Below are 18,665 nucleotides of genomic sequence, written 5' to 3' on the forward strand. Positions count from 1 at the left end.
CTGAAAGACATTCAACAGTGGTGTGAACAGTGCGTTCCATGCCAGACCCACAGGGCCCCTGTGCCTAAGCACCGAGCATCAATGGGGGGTCTCCAGGCGACTCGACCATTCTAAAGAGTGGCGACTGACATTCTTGAACTACCAGTGACTGCTAAGGGCAACAGGTATGTCTTAAGGCCGTTTAACGGTTGTGCGCAAACTCCACGCCGTAGCTACGCCGTCGCTCTTACGGCGTCGTGACCCGTCGAGTTTTAAAAAGTCACGAACCACGTCCTACAACCCCAAATCGAATAGCATGATTAAACGCTTCAACTGGATTCATAGACCAGCTGGCCAAGTTATTGCTCGCCTGTAGAGGTGAATGGGATGATTACCTGAAACAGGTGGCTTTTGCCTATAACACATCTGTCCACACCTGCACCAACTTCACCCCCTACTATTTAACTCATGGGTGGGATGCATGTGTTCCAATGGATGTTTTGGTGCCGTCTCGGACAGGAAGCTCAGATTTTCATTCCTCTCATGTTGACTTTGTGACTTCTCTGGTGGGGAGGCTGGAGACAGCCTTTGGCAGTGCCAGGCAACTTGGTGCCGATGCCCATGAGAATCAAAAGCTATATTATGACAGAGCGGCCCTTCACCAGCCGTATGCAGTGGGTGATCTTGTGCGGCTTCATGACCTCCCAGCTTCCTCTCCTCTTCATGCTCCCTTACTGTTGGTCGAGGGGTTGCAGAATGGGGACTGCGGACCTGAGGAGCCACTGGGTGCTGGGGGCGCAGAGACTGTTAGGATATGAGCCCCAGTGAGCCACAACAGACTATGTCTCGCTTTGGACGGACTGTGAGATTGCCAGTTCGTTTTATGGACTTTGTCACCTATCGTAAATAATTGTCCATGTTGACTCTGTATGTGAGGTGACTGTGGTTTGCATACTGTTGTTAAAGTTGGGATTTGTTTTTATTTTTTATTTTATTTTTCTATTGTTATGGCGTTTTGCTGTTGTTTATCTTTGTTCTTCATATTCTGGAGGTTACTATTTAGAAACGGAGACATTTCTTTTCGGAGGAGGGGAGGTATGTAAGGTATTTTATTGTGTAACCTCTCAGTTGAAGGTTACGAGGTAGTTACAGTAAACATAGAGCTTTTATTGTGACGGGAAAAACAGAAGTGGATAAAGTGTTGTATTTTCTGACGGTTGACTGTGTAGTGGTTGAATGAAGTGAGACATGCAGTGCCGTCTAGGTTCCGGCATTGGAAGCCTGTGTCTTTATTTTACAGCCAAACCTGAGTCTAGACAATATAAGAAACAATAACCTCTACAATAACCTTGGTCAAAACACAACCGAGGGCTCAGCCCAGTTAACTTTAAAGTGCTCATATTATGCTTTTTGGCTTTTTCCCTTTCTTTTATTGTGTTATATATCTTTTAGTGAATAGGAGAAGGTCAGGACCTGACCTTCTAAACGCCCTAACAAAACTAATCTCCGTGATGCTAAATACGTCTTTTAGCTGTGTAAATATCTAACGTTAGCAAAAGAACATATTAATAAATTATTCAAATGTAACTTTTGTATTCATCCACATGACGTTTACTACACATTCAAACGAGGCCACGCCTTTTTAGGAGACAGGAAGTGTGTACTGTTTCATACCATTGGCGATGCTTGAAATGCACTATCTTTAGTATAAAGGATCTTTGGTACTGCATATGTGCGACTCCCAACAAAGATGGAACAGAGCTGTGTAGCTAAAACAGAGAGCTCAACACACAGAGTGAAAAGAGGAGCTGCAGCAATGTGCAGTACAACAAAAATATGATGTTTTTTGAAAATTAAACCATATAAACCTATTCTGGTAAATGAGCATAATATGAGCTCTATAAAAGAAACCATGAAAGTTAGACCTATACCTTGGAGTGAACTGTGCCTAATTATATACACAGCATATGCTATATAAATATACTATAAACATAGCATATCGCCTAAAAAGACAAATCAAACAAACAAAATGACCAAAATAAACAAAACAAAAACACCAGCAACAACAAAAAAAATTAGCATGTCATTTCTTTTTATTTTCTTTTGTCCCCTTCCCCCTCCTAACCCCTCCCCATGGATCTAAATTTCACAATGCCAAAACATTTTCAGATGTACTTTATAAGGTAAAAAATAAGAAACCAAAATACACATTCAAAATCAAACCATGTTCATTGCTAAATTGAGTGCCTCCTTCCTAGGCTTAAGCACAAGATGGCCTGCCCCGTTCATTCTAGCAACAGCTCCACAGATAGAATTTCTATTAACAAGTAATTCCACTGTAACTGCCACCTAACTGCCAACATATTTTTAGCAACAGTGCATGCTGATAGCCATAGCGGAGGATAATTAAAGTTCTGCCCTGAATCATAGTTAAGCAGCAAATATGCTGGGGAGCAGTTCATCTTTAAACCCAACATTTCTGATAGACTTTTTGTTTTTTGTTCCCAAAATTGCTTTACTGGTGGACACTCCAACGTAACATGTAAGAAAGTCCCCAGTTGATTCAATTCACATACAGTTTGGAGAAGTAGATAGCTTCATCATATAAGCTAACAATAATGAAAGTCAATGGAGGTTTTGATGGCTTTTATTGCTGTGATTCTGGGTCTGCACTGAAATCTATATGTGGAACGAAAACAGATTAAGAAGGAAACTTGTAAGACCTGCAAATGATGTCCAGACCAATTTTAGAAGGCAGTGACAGATCCTTGGCCCTTAAGTATTGCTTTATACTTGGTGAAAGGGGTACTGGGAAGAGTGGAACTCTTGAAAAATCAAACCGTGTATTGAAAAATAGGCTAATTGCAGAGATTATGGGAATGAGACCAAAGGGATACAATATGTTAAAAAAGCCAGGTATTGTTATGGATCCTGAAGAGATTCTGTTCAAATGTGTAGGCTGAATCAGTCCTTATACATTAAAGGATGTAACTTCATAGGAAATTATAGTGTGGGATTTCCGAAACTGTTAAGCATTTGCTAAAATGTAACAAATAGGCCTATAAAATAGAAACAAACATGTTCTATATCTAGAGATTGTCAGACTTAGGAGCTTGGTCATTTTTAATTAAATCTTCATTGGGCCAAAACGAGAACCATCACTTGATGGCAAAAGTAGTTTTACAGAATGACACTTGGTTATTATGAAAAACTGAATTAAGAACATGTTTGTCAAAGTGATTTCCTGAGGAGGGCAGTAATACGCCTAGTGGCGTCTAAACTGCCATAATTTACATGAAGAAGAAGAAGAAAGTCGTACTTCCTGTTAGATTACACGTAGCGTCCCTGCTATTATCTAGAGCTTCAAGGTAGGAAAGTAGCAACAAACGACGACTTTTACTGACTTATTATTTGCTACATGTACGATTGTCGGTCACTTGCGTTTATAGACGTGTTTATTAATCTGGTGATAATGAAGCCACAGTGGCGCGTGGCGCTGTGTTTGGCCTCATATGTAGGCTAAGCTATGATATCAAGCTAATATAGGCAAGACTAGTTAGCAAATAACATTACTTTTGTTGTTTACATATTTGTTTCAAGATGTATACTTTATTATCTGGATTATATAAGTACATGTTTCAAAAGGACGAGTTCTGTGTTTTGATCCTGGGACTGGACAACGCTGGGAAAACGGTAAGTTACCGTCACATTGTCATTGAAATTATAATTGGGTTAACTTTAACTCGTTCGTATTGTCGATTGTGTTATTTTCTGTGTTGTGCTGCATTCATCCCTATGTGGCTTTGTCGTCTGTCAGTCTGGGCCACAAATGACCACATTATTTTAAGTGAAATGTAATAAATAATACATATTTTTCACTGATTTATATACCTTCATGCAAACTGTCTTCATATATATTTCTGGTAGCCTAACGTTATATGTCATGAATCACTGAATATAAATGTGTTTAGCTGTCTGTTGATTTAACTGTTGTCTCCCTTTGCAGACCTTTCTGGAACAAACCAAAACAAAGTTCAGTAAGAACTATAAGGGAATGAATTTATCAAAGATCACAACCACGGTTGGCCTGAACAGTAAGTGGATGTTCCAGTATGTCTTTAGGCTGACTGCCCTGGGTGGATCCCCTTCTGTTACAGCTGTTGTCAGCTGAATTAGGGCTAAACGATGGAGGAAAATACCTAATTGCGATTATTTCTGACTGATATTGCGATATGATTCACGATATTGGAGGGAATGATCATTTTTGTATCATTATTCTCATAACCCCCCTGCGATTTGGAAATTGCACTAGTCCATATTGTGATTTCGATAAAATTGGATTAATCATGCAGCACAATGACTACTTGTGGCCAAACTCAATGGAATTGTAATATTTAAACCGGTTTATTTTCAGTGGCTAACTACAATAATTCTAATTTGCTACGAATCATTTCTAGGGAGCATCATATTTGTGTGTAGCTGCTTTCTGAAGGACAAACTCAATCTCGTAATCTTTTTCATTTCACATCACTTGATACTGCTTGTCTTATTATTTACAGTAGGTGTTTGATTCCTCCCTAGGGCTGGGCGATATGGAGAAAATCAAATAACACAATATATGTGGCCAATACCTCTAACGATATTGCGACGATATGTAGGGTTGACAATTGGTGCTTTCACAAAATATTTACACAATGAGATTTGTGATAAATAATCATCAGTAATGTGGATATGACTAAGTGGGTTAATGCAAATAGTAGAACTGCGATAACAGTAAGTAAGTAAGTTTAGAAAATGACATCACTTTACTGTAATGCAGCCTGTAAAACCAGGAAAAGCAACACTTATGTCATCTTACGATATCCAAAGCCTAAGATTATATCTAGTTTCCTATCACGATATCGATTTATATTGATATATTGCCCAGCCCTATTCCTCCCACTGCTCTGCAGTTTAACATTTCTCATTAATGTCTCCCTTTCCTTCACAGTTGGTACAATTGATGTGGGCAAGGCTCGTCTAATGTTCTGGGATCTGGGAGGTCAGGAGGAGCTCCAGTCTCTGTGGGACAAAGTGAGTAAAGAATTCAACACCAGTAATATCCTGAGGGGGAATCTTCACCAGCCTCATACTGACACACACACACACACTTCATGTCTTCACCAGAGTGAAAAAATATTCTCAAATATTTATTTTTTAAATACCCTGTTCTACCTTTTTTTTTTTTTTTCTTCATATAACTGCCCAAAGTCAAATCAAACCAAAGGCCTTATGTCCAGTAATCATCAGAATTTTTAAAAAGAATACAATATTTTGAAACTCAAATGAGTTTCATGCAATGTATAAATTATATATTAATGCTAATGGGTAGAAAAGCCACAGTTGGGTGAAAATAATAATCAGATATCGAGAATAAATTTGAAGTATTGCGAGAAAAAAAGCCCAATATACGTGGGGGAAATTTTTGTTTGCACAGTCTGTTTCATACACATGGCAATATACACGGACAAATACATCAACATATAAGCACCTCATCATTAGGGTGGGCATCGTTTGGATTTTAACAATTCTGAATGCAATTCCGATTCTTCCTTTCGATTCCGTTTCTTATCGAGTCTCGATTCCGATTCTTTGATGGGTGAAGTTGAAACGGGTCACATACCTATTTTCACAAGTAAGAGGAAAGTTTTATTTTGATTCAATGGTGGTTTGTAGTTTTACCGGGCTTTTTCAGTGTAAAATAAAGCCACACTAGAGTGCTGCTTATTGTGCTCCAAGGCTGCAACACAACAAGCGCCTGGCTGCTACGGAAACCAAAACTTGCGTATTTTAAATTGGGAAGTGATGATCGGATTTGAAACCAAACTTTCCATTCCAAACGATTCCAATAAAGAAACGATTCTACTGGAATCGTAATTTTTGAAACAATTCCAAGTAGGAATCGGTTGTCGATGCCCAATCTTACTCATCATCATAGACTTTTAGGATATTGAATCAGAGAGTTCAGTGAACCTTTAAGGGGGACGTGAGCGATGCGTAAGCACTACTTAATCCGTTCAACCCACACAGACGCCAACCTCGGCTTGCCTCTGTCCTCAGGAGCTGCTGCTGACAGATCCTGAAAGGACAGCGACCGGCCAAACTGTCTTCTCCAGGCTGGAGCTATGAGACAGAGCGTGGTGACTAGAGCCCGACCGATAAAGGATTTTTAAGGCCGATATTGATACAAGTATTTGGTGATTTAAAAATCCGATATTCCAATATATCGGCCGTTTATATATTTAAAAAAACCGAAAAAAATCCAGAAACGCGTAACAAAATACAAACAGATTTCCCTAACATTAGTTATCAGGGGTGTGATTCTTCCGGGGAAATCCGGCTTTTCTGACCTGAAAATGAAGCTCTCGTAAATCATGCAAATTCTTCTTTTTTTGGGGGGGGGGGGGTTATTGGTAAACATGATGACCGGTCACTGCTGTCAACGTTTTTTGTGCCTCTGACTCATGTCTTCATATCACTCCGTAAGTGGTCCATTAATTTGTCACGATGTAACTTCATTCAAAGCAGAGCTCCACCAAAGAGCCTGCAATCGTTGCGGAAGGTTATTTGAATAAGAATTTTGGACGTGTGGGGGTGAACTATCTTCTTACATACCTGCAAACTAGCTTTTTGGAGAAAATCGGCGTTTTGAATGGGAAAATGTCATCCACGTGGGGTGGGGGGGTTCCGATCCGAGACCCGGGGCTAATACGGCACCGGTGCCTTAACGACCGATATCTACCGGACCGTGGATTTCGGTGCCTTAGGTGCCACTTAAATACCTGCGCTTCTCTCTGATGCTCCGCAAACGGACGTTAGAGGCAACTGAAACATCGCCGCACGGGACGCTAGTTAACACTACACTACACAGGTAACGCTGGAGTAAACACGGTTAAAATGCTGACAGCTAAACAGTGTAAAAGTTTGTCTGTATGTCACTGTGTAGGATGTGTGTGTGTATGTATATATATATATATATATATATGTGTATGTATATATATATATATATATGTATATATATATATATATATATATATATATACTTAGGGTACTTAATTTACTACGACCTGATCAGAGGTTACTTAAATTGGGACGTTCAGTCAAAATCAAGCACGTCACCTTCAAACGGGATCTCCGTTTGCAGGGTTCAGGCTGTACCGGACTCTCCCGGTGATCATCTTGTCTGGGGGACCGGCTGCACAGTGAGAAGCTGCTGCTGACGGGCGCAGAGCTCCACCGGAACTCCGACTGCTGTCTGTCTGCGCGGCCGTCTGACGGCATCTGTATTAAATTGAGACAGTTTCATTACCGGTTAAAAACGTCTCGTTATCGCGTTAAATAGTAGTCTAATTTGGTACAGTTGGTTTTAACGCCTGATGCGAAATGTAGGCCTATAGGAGTACACATGAAAACCCTGAACAAGCAGCGTCGCTCTGCTCCGTTTTTCTGCTGTGCCCCATTACGTAGTAGTTTTACACTATGTAGGCCATAAAAAACATTTACATTGCAGAGTTAGAGTTAAAACGGATGAAAAGATGGAGAACCAGACAGACAATATGTACAGTGTCAACAGAGAGAAACACGGACAATCGAACAGACAGTGACAACATACATACTACATACTGTAGAGAATGACAGTAACAGCATACAAACGGCATAAATAAAATTTTGTTATAAACGTGTGCTCTTTAAAAAGTAGTAAGCATTGTTTGCCAGTTACATTAAATGTTTAAAAATCTGTTACATAAGGTACTGCTTGTATTATTTCACCATCTGTGTGTGTGTGTGTGTGTGTGTGTGTGTGTGTGTGTGTGTGTGTGTGAGTAAAGAGAGTGAATGGGAGAAGGAAGTTTGTGTGAGTTGGACCTGGTCACCACAGACCCAAATCTTCTCAGCTGTTGCTACTGTCATATGCTGCACTGTCTCTTCATGTGGTACATTATTTATATTATAACAAGGTAATGCAATGTGTAATCAAGTGATGACTCATTAACAGTAATGTAAATGCTAAATGCCCTAATACCTGTTGATACTACAACAATGCAAAGTATAGGCTCTTAACCTTGCAGTTTTGCACATATCATGTAAGACTCAATTTCTCCATTTCTTTGCACAAAACTCTCCAGAAAGTGCCATTTAATGGTTTATTTTTCAAAAAAAATGTCCCGGATCCCCCTAGGGAGAGCCCCCCCACAACAAATCCCAATTTAACCCCTGCATACAACGTTCTATGGAAGTAATATTAATGATTACTTTCATTGAATTTTTGGGTGTTTCATTCAATTTTAAAAAATAAAAAAAAATGGGGGGAGGGGGATGCTGTCGCAGCGTCATGGGTGCGGCGTATACTTTCCTGGTTTTTTTGTCCTTTGCCAATCACACCTATGGTTATTTATGAGTCCTCACTAAAATAATATGATAATGCAGTTTAAAAATAAACTTTTTTGTTTTCTTGTCACAACAGAACAGAGGAACATCAAAATATATTAAAGTTCTGATAAATAAAATGTATAAAAATACAAACTTAAGATATGAAACTTAAAGGGTTAAACACAAGTGTTGCCAACAGGGACATTGTAGAGTGCCCTCTGGTGGACAAACTATGCAACGGCAACACTCATAACATGGTTGAAGAGTGTTTGGTCCGTTTTTGTTTTATTTTTTAAATATTTATTTATCGGCCATTATAAATGCCGATACCGATAGTTTGGAAAATGCCTAATATTGGCCGATAATATCGTCCCGCCGATATATTGGTCTGGCTCTAATGGAGACTGTTTCAGGGACTGTTGGAAGAGACAAGTCAGGGCTGAAGCTTTGTTTATACTCGTTTGACATCGAGGCGTGGGCCTCCATAGATGGCGCATGAGCTACAAGCATGATGCACGAAGATGTTTATGTTCAACGCATTGTTCGTTGCAGTGTTTTTCGATCAAAATAATCTGTGAATAAATTAGAAGTAGTAGAGAAGAAGTAGAGAGCAGAGGTAAAGGAAAGCAGGCTGCCTGGCAACAGTAGTAAACACATCCATGGTTAACTCTGACGTACTGCCAAACATTGCATCTGTGTATTCTAACGTTACGTTGCTATCAAAATTACTGTCCGCCTCTTGATGTTACAACCGCTCCTTCCATGAGACCGTTTTTTAGCTCTGACAATGCTGTCTGTCATGTTTTTCTCTCCAGCAAATTGCTTCTTCTTTTCCCAATGTGTTGGCTCTATGTTACACATATTAAAGGCTGTTTGACTCCCTGTGGTCTCTACATCAAGAGTCATACAGATGTTTCTAGAGACAAACCTGCTCGGCCATTCGTCCCAGCTGACCATGCAGAAACGGAATGTGCAGCGTGCGCTGAGTTATAAAAATTTCAAAGGTGCACAACCGTGACAACATGCGGAGCCTTCGTGCTGGACACGAAAGACACGATGACCTCATTTTCTGACTCTGCCTTGATTCCTGAGGTATCAGCCTGGAGGCAGAATAAAGCTGTATACTGGACACTGCATTGTAGTCTGTAACTGGAGTGTATATATGGACAATCAGGAACACTTACATGTGGTCCTGTACCCTATCAGTGTTTCCCATATTTGATATATTTGTGGCGGCCCGCCACACAATCAATGTTGACCGCCACATACTGTCGCATATGCTCGCTCTCACTCTCTCTCACTCTCACACACACACACTCCTCTGTGCATATTAATTAATGCCATTGATTATTCTACACACTCCAATACAGTAATGTAGGTGGCAGTATGAGCCTTAAACTTGGTTTGCGATCCGCTAATTAACACACAGAAGAAGACATCGACTGACATCGATCTTTTCCCTCGCGGCTGAAGTCGATCCGGAGTTTAATGCTTAGTATTATGAAGTTATTACAGGTATTTATTCAGGGTTTATACTGCCAAAACATCTGATTTTCAGCTGCCAGTGTTTGCAGAGTCAGACTGTACTGGACCCCCCCTGGTGACCATGGACCATGCTGCTCTGGCGACTGGCGGCGCAGCGAGAAGCCGCTGCTGACAGACGCAGAGCTCTCGGACTGCTAGCGGTCTGCGCTGCCGTCTATCAGTTTTAAAGGCATACTCATTTTTGTCAAACAGCTACCCCTAGAGTCACTGTGGAGTACTTGTATTTAACGTTACTGTCGTAAATACCACTCACACAGAGCTGTCTCTGCACTCACGGCCTGATCCCCTACCCCCTGTAGGACTGCTCTTATTATCAACAATGGATGAATCAACAACTTCGTAAATTAGATTAGATTCAACTTTATTGTCATCGTGCAGAGTACAAGTACAAATTCAACAAAATGCAGTTCGCGTCTACCCAAAAGTGCAAAAAAAGCAGAAAAGTGCGATATGTGATACAAAGTATAGGCAGGTGGTGGTAAAAACTGACATACAACAAGCAAGCGCAACAACATACAACTAGAGCTTAGATCGGGCCCAAAAAATCAAGCCCGACCCTACCCGAGCTTGTGCACGTTGTGTCCGAGCCCGGCCCGGCCCGACACATTAACTGTAGTTAAGCCCGAGCCCGATTTAAACCCGACAATTTTTTAATACGTGGGCCGTTATAACTGACATTCTCAACTACAATTCCAAGTTGTTTGAACTACAGAAATCTGTTTAGAATTATCTTAATAAATACAGGTAATGTAACAAGGACGAAGCATGTAAACTGCGCTGTTTGTTTATTCAGAATGGAATGGAACGCAAATGGATCCGAATGAAGAAACCTAAAACAAACTCGACCCTAGCTCCCTCAGTCAAATAGTGTGGGTAACGGCTCAAGGCAGCAACATAATCAAAGCCCTGGAACCATATAGGAGACTTTCTTGTCTCGATCACCTAATTAATACTGTCCTTCGGCACTGTCTGCATGCTGACGCACTGGCCGTGAACAGTGCTGCAGATGGGGGAGACACGATGTAGCACAGTTTACCTCACACTCAAGTCAGTGCAGGACATACACCCAGAGCTACGGGAGAAGCTGGAGAGGCATAGCTTTCTCCCCACCGAATAAGGCTAATAAAGTAATGTAGTAATTCTCGGGCAGAGAATCTAAACTCTAAGCCAGGGTTCAGTGATAATCAAAACACAGCAGTCACGAACATAGCGATTTCCAGCGAGTTGTAATTCCAAGTCATCTGTTTTATGCACCAGGGATCTGGCATTGGAGAGATACAGGCTCGGTAGAGGTGGCTTGTGTGCTATGCTAGCTTTAGCATAACAGCGGACCTGCGGCCCCTGCTATTCCTCTCCCTCCACCGTCTGTGCCGCCTCCTAGACCCGACAGTAGTAAAGCAATTCGTGATTCTCGCGAGATTTAGCGGAGCACCACCTCCCAAACTTGCATTGCTGGTTTTCTCAGAGGCGTCCCTCTCCTGCTTTGCTATCGGGATGATTCGCCCTACTACCAGTTTGTTTACCATCGAAATGACTTGACCGTTATATCGACGAAGCTGTTATATTAAGGTAAAAATCTTGCATAGTGTGCCTTTTAAATTGAGACAGTTTCATAACCTGTAAAAATAAAAACATCTCATATGTCGCGTTAAATACTTTCCCCCGTGTTTTGGTACATTTCATTTTAACACCCGATAAGAGCCATTTGGGAGTAGCCAACGCATGAAAGTCAAAGTTTTGAGTGCTTTAGTTGCATTGACCTGACTCCCTGAATATGCAGAGACGTCGTCTCGCTCCGCCTCTCTGTTGAGGCCCGTTCACGTAACGGCACCAGTTAAACTGTATTTCACACTATGATGGTTACATTTGTAACAATCTGCAGTTCACATGCATGTCAAACTGTAGGGGCAGTCTGTTACTCTACGTCACGGACAATTTATTCATCAATATTTCAAAATAGAAAACATTACACTTCATAATGTTTTGTATTCATGACATTGTATTATTGTAAAAATTAGCTACAACAATAATTAATACTAACAGTTACCTTATGTAAGTCACTCCTACATTTTTCAACTGAGGAGCAAAACATGCCCCATATGGTTGTGCCCTGTTCATACTAATCAAATGAATTGGACTTTATTGTCAGATGCGAAAGCCCCCTTCTCTTACTGCATTATACGATTCATTTTACATTTCTGAATTGTTTCCTGCAGAATTTTGTATACAAATATTTGCAGTACAATTAATATAAGAAGTCTGCACCTCTTTCTGCTCGTGCACCCCCCCCACCCCGGGTCAGCTGCCACCACAAATAGAATGTAATTCTGTGGGAAACACTGCCTATCCAATCATAATATGTGTCATTTAGTTCTAAAGGCAACCCTTTTCTCGCAATACTGTGATTTTATTCTCATGATATTACATCTTTATTGCCAAAGAAATGGATGACTTTTTCCTAAAATATTAAGACTTTTACATTTTCTTTCTCATAACGTTATGAATTGAATCTTGAAATCAGACTTTTCCCCTACTGTGGCTCTAATACTACTGAGTCACTTGTAGTTCCTCCTTCAGCAATCGTACCATGAGGGTATCATTGTTGTGCTGTTGTTATTTCAGTCCCGGAGTCTGCTCTGATATTCTTCATGTTTATATTTAGTACTATGCTGAGTCCCATGGAGTCATCTATGTGATAGATTCAACTGATGAAGAGCGCCTGTCAGAATCAAAGGAGGCCTTCGGTAAGTAACGCTTGTCTGTTGTCCTCTGAATAAAATGGTCTGCAACTTTTTTCTACTTAAAGTCCTCATATTATGCTTTTTTGTCTTTTTCCCTTTCCTTTATTGTGTTATATATCTTTTTTGTGCATGTTATAGGTTTACAAAGTGAAAAAGCCCCAAGTACACCCCAAAGGGACTTACCATCTTCCAGAGAAAACACTGTTCACAAACTGCTCCAAACAGATCTATTGTAGTCCAGCCTTTACTTCTGTGATGAACGTGTGTCACTTTGTAACACACGTTATAATGCTCAAGCTCAAACCCAAGCTGTTCGCATGGCATGCCCTCATACTCTGCAACTGACAAGGTAGCAGTGCTTACCTAGGTACTGCGCATGTGCGACTCCCAACAAAGATGGTACAGAAGTGAGATGTCTCACTCTGTAGCTAAAACGGAGAGCTCAGCACACAGGGTGAAAAGAGGAGCTGCAGCAATGTGCAGTACAACAAAAATATGGTGTTTTTTGAAAATTGACAGGCTACTTTGATAGTTCAACCTTCAGAGAAAACTAGCACCAGTGTTTTAGTGCAGAACACTTGCTCGCCGTATTAAAACCAACACTTGACGTCACAACACGAACCGCTTTGTGTGTTATGTTTGCTGAATCAATAATGTAACTCTCGTCCACTCCAGAGAAAATGATCAGCAGTGAGGTGTTAGAAGGTGTCCCACTCCTTGTGCTGGCCAACAAGCAGGACGTACCGGTACTGTATGATCTCTTTGACTCACTGAGACGTGTTCAGGTTAATGCAGATTTATTAAAAACAAAAACTGATTATTCTCTATGTTTTGACCTTCCATCCACACTAAGCCAGTGTGTTATTTAGGGATGCCCCGATTGATCGCCCGCAGAGCGTCATCGGCCAATACTCAGTAAAATCTCTAGTTTAATTTATAACTTGTCTTAGTTATATATCAGCAGAAATGCCAAACATTAATTCTCTGGTTCCAGCTTGTCCAATGTAAACATTTGCTGCTTCTTGCTTTTTTTATTTAATTGTAAATTTAAAATCTTTAGGTTTAGAACTGTTGGTTGGACTGTACAAGCAATTAGAAGGCACGCCTAAGTCCTCTCTGTAAGATACAAAACTATTATTAGAGATTATGATTAGCATGGTTGTTGTTGAGTTTTGTCTTTGCTGTTGCAGCCTTCAGTCATGTCTTGTTTCTGCTCTATCCTCAGGACTGTTTGTCAGTGGCGGACATTAAAACAGCCTTCAGTGACTCTGCCCCGAAGATCGGCAAGAGGGATTGTTTAGTCCAGCCTTGTACGGCCCTAACAGGGTAAGACTGCTACGGTGTTCAACTGTCAGTCCCTCAAGGATTTCTTATTTTGAGATTGTTGCTTTTGGAATATCTATTTTTACACATAATGTCCATAGAAGGGCAAATGTACTACAAGAGACATACATAACTACTTGTGTAGGCATATTTATTTCAACATAAACATGTCTTTATCTACATTAATACATATGACAAAATAAAGTCCTGTACCGTAAACCTTAATATACTGCACCATGGTTGGTGCTAGACTGACAACTGAGCCCCCTAGCAAGCAAACTAGCCAACTGGCCGGTCTGCTACTAAATGAGTAAAATGTAGCAACTTAATTTTTCATTCACACGCTCTTGTCACATCGTTGAAAAGCAGTTTGCTATCGCCAGATGAGTATCAATTTACTCGCTACAGTAATCGAGCAGCAGAACGAAAGTTTGAAGTGAGTGAGAAACTTGTGAGGGACTAGCGAAAAGGTTAGTCTTACTGCAATGAAGAAAACAAAGAAAGCTAGTCGCGCGCTGAAATCAAGATGGCCAGAGCTGGAGGAACGAGTCTACAGATGGGCGCTTGAACAACGTGCTGCTGGGAGAGGCTCGTCAACAGTGCAGTTACGTTACGTTAACATACCGGACACCTACCGTATTCAGCCCCTTGTTCTGTATGCTATTGTGTAGTTTAATAACTTGCCTTTCCAGATTAAATGTCTGTTCTTGGTCTTGGATTTTGTGAAATAAATTTCTAAATAAATGCGACTTATAGTCCAGTCTGACTTATATACGTTTTTTTCCTCTTCATGACGCATTTTTTGACTGATGCGACTTATACTCCGGTGCGACTTATAGTCCAGAAAATATGGTAATTTTTAGTCTTCGTCGTCACTAGTTCTGTGCCGTCAGCTTGGTGTGTCAGCCCCTTAATATAACACACCTCCTGTTGACTTCCTGAAATTTATCCTGCAAAATCAATACCAAAATTATTTTTGGCCTAACCTCTCAATAGAATATGGCACTAAGGGGACAGTGTAGTGGACACATTTCCTTGTTTTACAGATGAAAATGATTTGTGGACAGAAGAAATTAAAAATGGCACTAAATTACATATTTGTTTTGATTCAGGGATGGAGTGAACGAAGGCATTGAGTGGATGGTGAAGTGTGTGGTCCGAAACATTCACAGGCCACCCAGACAGAAGGACATCACGTAAGAAGTCACCAGCAGTCATCACGCTTATGTTGGACTGTTAGTTTCTCCTGGAGGACATTCCATGTAAGCCCTGGAGTTGATAACTCTCCTCTCTCCTCGTGTTTGCTGCGACATTGAACAGTTTGGATATCTGCTTGTAGGAGTTCATTACAGACAGAGCGTGACAGTATTTTTATCACTAAGCATAGTTTCCGATGTGCTTTGAATGGACTCTGTTTCCCGTGTTCCACTTTTTGAAGCGGTGTTATGATTTCTTCTGCTTCATGTGTGAGCAGCTGTCTTGGGTGCTGGCTGGGCTCGCTGTGACTGTGTCTGCGTCGAGCTTCACTGACTGACAGCCCTGGAGCATCACTTCTCACATGACACACATATATATATATATATATATGGTGGCTCTCTATTTCTTCACAGTATCAGATTTACTAAACAATGTTTAGCACACATTTTTTAAGTTTAAACTAAAATCTGAATTCTCACTTTTTGTGTTAAGAAATATAAAGCAACAATGATACTGCAAGCTTTTGGGCATATTTTCAAGAGGATAGAATCTTTTTTTAACATATTTGTGGAAACAGAATACACTTCAGGCCTCTGGTTGGGCAGATTCCTTGACAGCGGAGTCCACATAGCAATAGCTATCAAACATTAGCAATTGTCTGCCTGTCCTTTTTTGAAAACATGCCACATTTGGTAGGGCCCATGGTACTGTTAAGTTTGTATTTAACTCTTTAACTGGGAGCTAGTTAGCCTAGTTTGCTAACATTAGCACCGATTCCACCGACTATAACTTTCTTTCGATCATCTGCTGAGTCACTGTCAAACTCCTGCATCATCACTGCTGTTTGTTCCACAAAGAATCCAGTGTAGCTAGTATTAGAGCATGTTGAGAACAAAAAACAAGAGACCCAGGGATTCGTCGCAGGGTTGTGCGACAGTGGGAGTATCACTTAAATGGCCCATTTGTGTGTGTTTCTCCAAAAGTTGAATCTGTCTCAACTTTTTGCTGCAGGCCGTTAGCAGCACTTAGCTGTCCCTCTAACTGATGTAGCGATGGCAATGTTTCAGATTTAGTGACATTTCTTATGACGTTTACTTACTTTACTTACTGACTTGACTTCTGTGGCAGCTGTGTAGTGTTGAGAGTTCAAAACATTGGAGTCAAACTTTTAGTGAAAAGGAGAATAACTACTCTAGCAGTTTTATACTTTCCGGTGTTTTTTCATTGATTGTTTTGCATCACTTTGCTCCTGGGCCTCCGTGGAGCTCCCTACAGACTGTTGCAGCAGCCCAAACAGCAACAGGCTTTACACACGTGTGTGTGTGTGGTACACATATGATCCAATGGCCACTACAACAGTTATTTTTTTAGGTTTCTTTTATGTTGTCTATATATTCTTTGACTTCTGTAAAACATTTATAGTTTGTTTGTTTAAAGCAAACTTTTTTTATTGACTTTGGAAATGTTAATGTTCATAATTGGCAGAGACACAAGAGCTGGGTAATTGGACATGATATCTGTAACAACTACATGCACATAGTGCGCTGAAAACACTGAGAAATCTTGATGACCTCTGCTGAATCACTTTATACCAGTAGGTCGACTTTGGATGTATGAAGTGGTTAACAAAACGTAGCTGACCTCCTCTTGTCAGTCACATATATGGAAGATAATCAAAATAAATCTCTGATTTCAAAGAAACAAACTGTCATGTTTCAAATTGACTTATGTGTCCTGCTGTCACAACCCGATCAGGACTGTATATATCAGGCTGTGACAGCTGATAATATTCTTATTGTTTACATAGACTTTTTTACCGGTTGAGTTTAAATGTAAGATGACATTATATTGGATTCCCCATTGGGCATTATTTTGTACTTTGTGTTTTAATGCCTGAATTATTGAAGCTAATTGTTGATTATATAAAGGAACGTATAATTATGTTCAAATCAATTAAGTCGAGGGTAAAAAAGACATACTTGGATGGATGAAAAATTAAGAATACAAAAGGACTCAAACATTTCTGTGGTATAGATGATCATTTTCTGACATAACTATATAGTTGCTAGGCATTGCCTGGAAACCGTATAAACAATATGCAGATATAGGGCTGGGCGATATGGAGAAAATCAAATATCACAATATTTTTGACCAAATACTTTGATATCGATATTGTGGCAATATTGTATGGTTGACAATTGCTGCTTTCCCAAAATATTTACACAATGAGATTTGTGATAAATAATCAACAGAAATATAATAGGATATAATGATTAAATGGGTAAAGGCAAATAATAGAACAGCTGGAACAGTCTGGTAGGTTCAGAAAATGACATCACTTTACTGAAATGCAGCCTTTAAAACCAGGAAAAGACGACACTTATGTCATATTATGATATTACAATATCCAAAGTTTAAGACGATATCTAGTCACATATCACAATATCGAGCTAATATAGATATATTGCCCAGCCCTATGCAGATAGTATTTATTGGAAGGCAAGATTTCTGGTAATATAATATCTGTGTGCCTTAGTCACAGTTAACACTCTGGCTGGCCGTGGGTCTACAAGTCTTAGCAGAACTTAGACTTAAAATGCATTAATAAAACACTTTATTCATTCACACATCCAAACTCTAGGGGTGACCCCGAATAGTTGAATATTCGAAGCTTCGATCAAAGGAGCCTGATTCGATTGCCAATTTCACAGTCGAATGTTCGCAGAGGTGTTATGAAATAAGGATCATGGATTTTACATACAGTATAACTACCTGTTTTCTCCCAATAAGTTAAAGGTGCTCTAAGCGATGTTGGGTGACGTTACTTCTTGTTGATGTTCGAAGTATTGTCAAACCTAACTGAGGCTAGCTCGCCCCTCCCTCCTCCTCATCCCGTCGTGCTTCCACACACTAACCTCCACCCCAAAATCTTTCTTGTCGGTGGAACACTGGAACACTGTTATGTTTCGTGGTTCAGGTTGGCGCATGTTTGTTTTTGTTGCCGTTTGTGGAGCCTGGGCTGTCTACAGAGACCGTGTTTTTTACAGTGTGTTCAGGGGACAGGCAGCTAGTGGATAGTAAGGAGATGTTTGCTGTATATGACAAAAAATGTTGCCTAAAAAACGCGTGACATCGCCTAGAGCACCTTTAATATACAGCATATTATTATATATATGTGTGTGTGTGTGTGTGTGTGTGTGTGTATGTATATATGTGTGTATATATGTGTGTGTGTATATATATATGTATATATGTGTGTATATATGTGTGTGTATATATATGTGTGTATATATATGTATATATATTTATATATGTATGTGTGTGTGTGTGTGTATATATATGTGTGTGTGTATGTATATATATGTATATATATACGTGTGTGTGTATATATATATATGTGTGTGTGTGTATATATATATATATATGTGTGTATATATGTGTATGTATATATGTGTGTATATATATATATAT

General features: G+C 40.0%; 1 protein-coding gene across 3 annotated transcripts; it reads left to right on the forward strand.

Annotated features, from left to right (window-relative positions):
- Positions 1-3,273: 3,273 nt before the first annotated feature.
- On the forward strand, positions 3,274-17,057 carry arfrp1 (ADP-ribosylation factor related protein 1). Of its 3 annotated transcripts, XM_078249346.1 has the most exons (8): positions 3,274-3,338; positions 3,618-3,672; positions 3,986-4,073; positions 4,970-5,052; positions 12,596-12,677; positions 13,350-13,420; positions 13,900-14,000; positions 15,110-17,057. In XM_078249346.1, exons 1-8 carry the CDS (start codon positions 3,274-3,276, stop codon positions 15,195-15,197), a joined length of 633 nt encoding a protein of 210 aa, XP_078105472.1. In that variant the 3' UTR covers positions 15,198-17,057. The 3 variants fall into 3 exon arrangements, with proteins under 3 accessions (XP_078105472.1, XP_078105470.1, XP_078105471.1); XM_078249344.1 differs by lacking the exon at positions 3,274-3,338 and having other exon boundaries at positions 3,358-3,672; positions 13,350-13,459; XM_078249345.1 differs by lacking the exon at positions 3,274-3,338 and having other exon boundaries at positions 3,358-3,672.
- The last annotated feature ends 1,608 nt before the right edge of the window (positions 17,058-18,665 follow it).

The sequence above is a fragment of the Sander vitreus genome, chromosome 4 (assembly GCF_031162955.1).
Source record: "Sander vitreus isolate 19-12246 chromosome 4, sanVit1, whole genome shotgun sequence".
NCBI lineage: Eukaryota > Metazoa > Chordata > Actinopteri > Perciformes > Percidae > Sander > Sander vitreus.

Coding starts and splice junctions, on each gene's coding strand:
- arfrp1 (XM_078249344.1), top strand. CDS start 3,580: ATGTATACTTTATTATCTGGATTATATAAGTACATGTTTCAAAAGGAC. Junction 5,053..12,595: donor TCCAGTCTCTGTGGGACAAA/GTGAGTAAAGAA, acceptor GTTTATATTTAG/TACTATGCTGAGTCCCATGG. Junction 12,678..13,349: donor AGAATCAAAGGAGGCCTTCG/GTAAGTAACGCT, acceptor CGTCCACTCCAG/AGAAAATGATCAGCAGTGAG.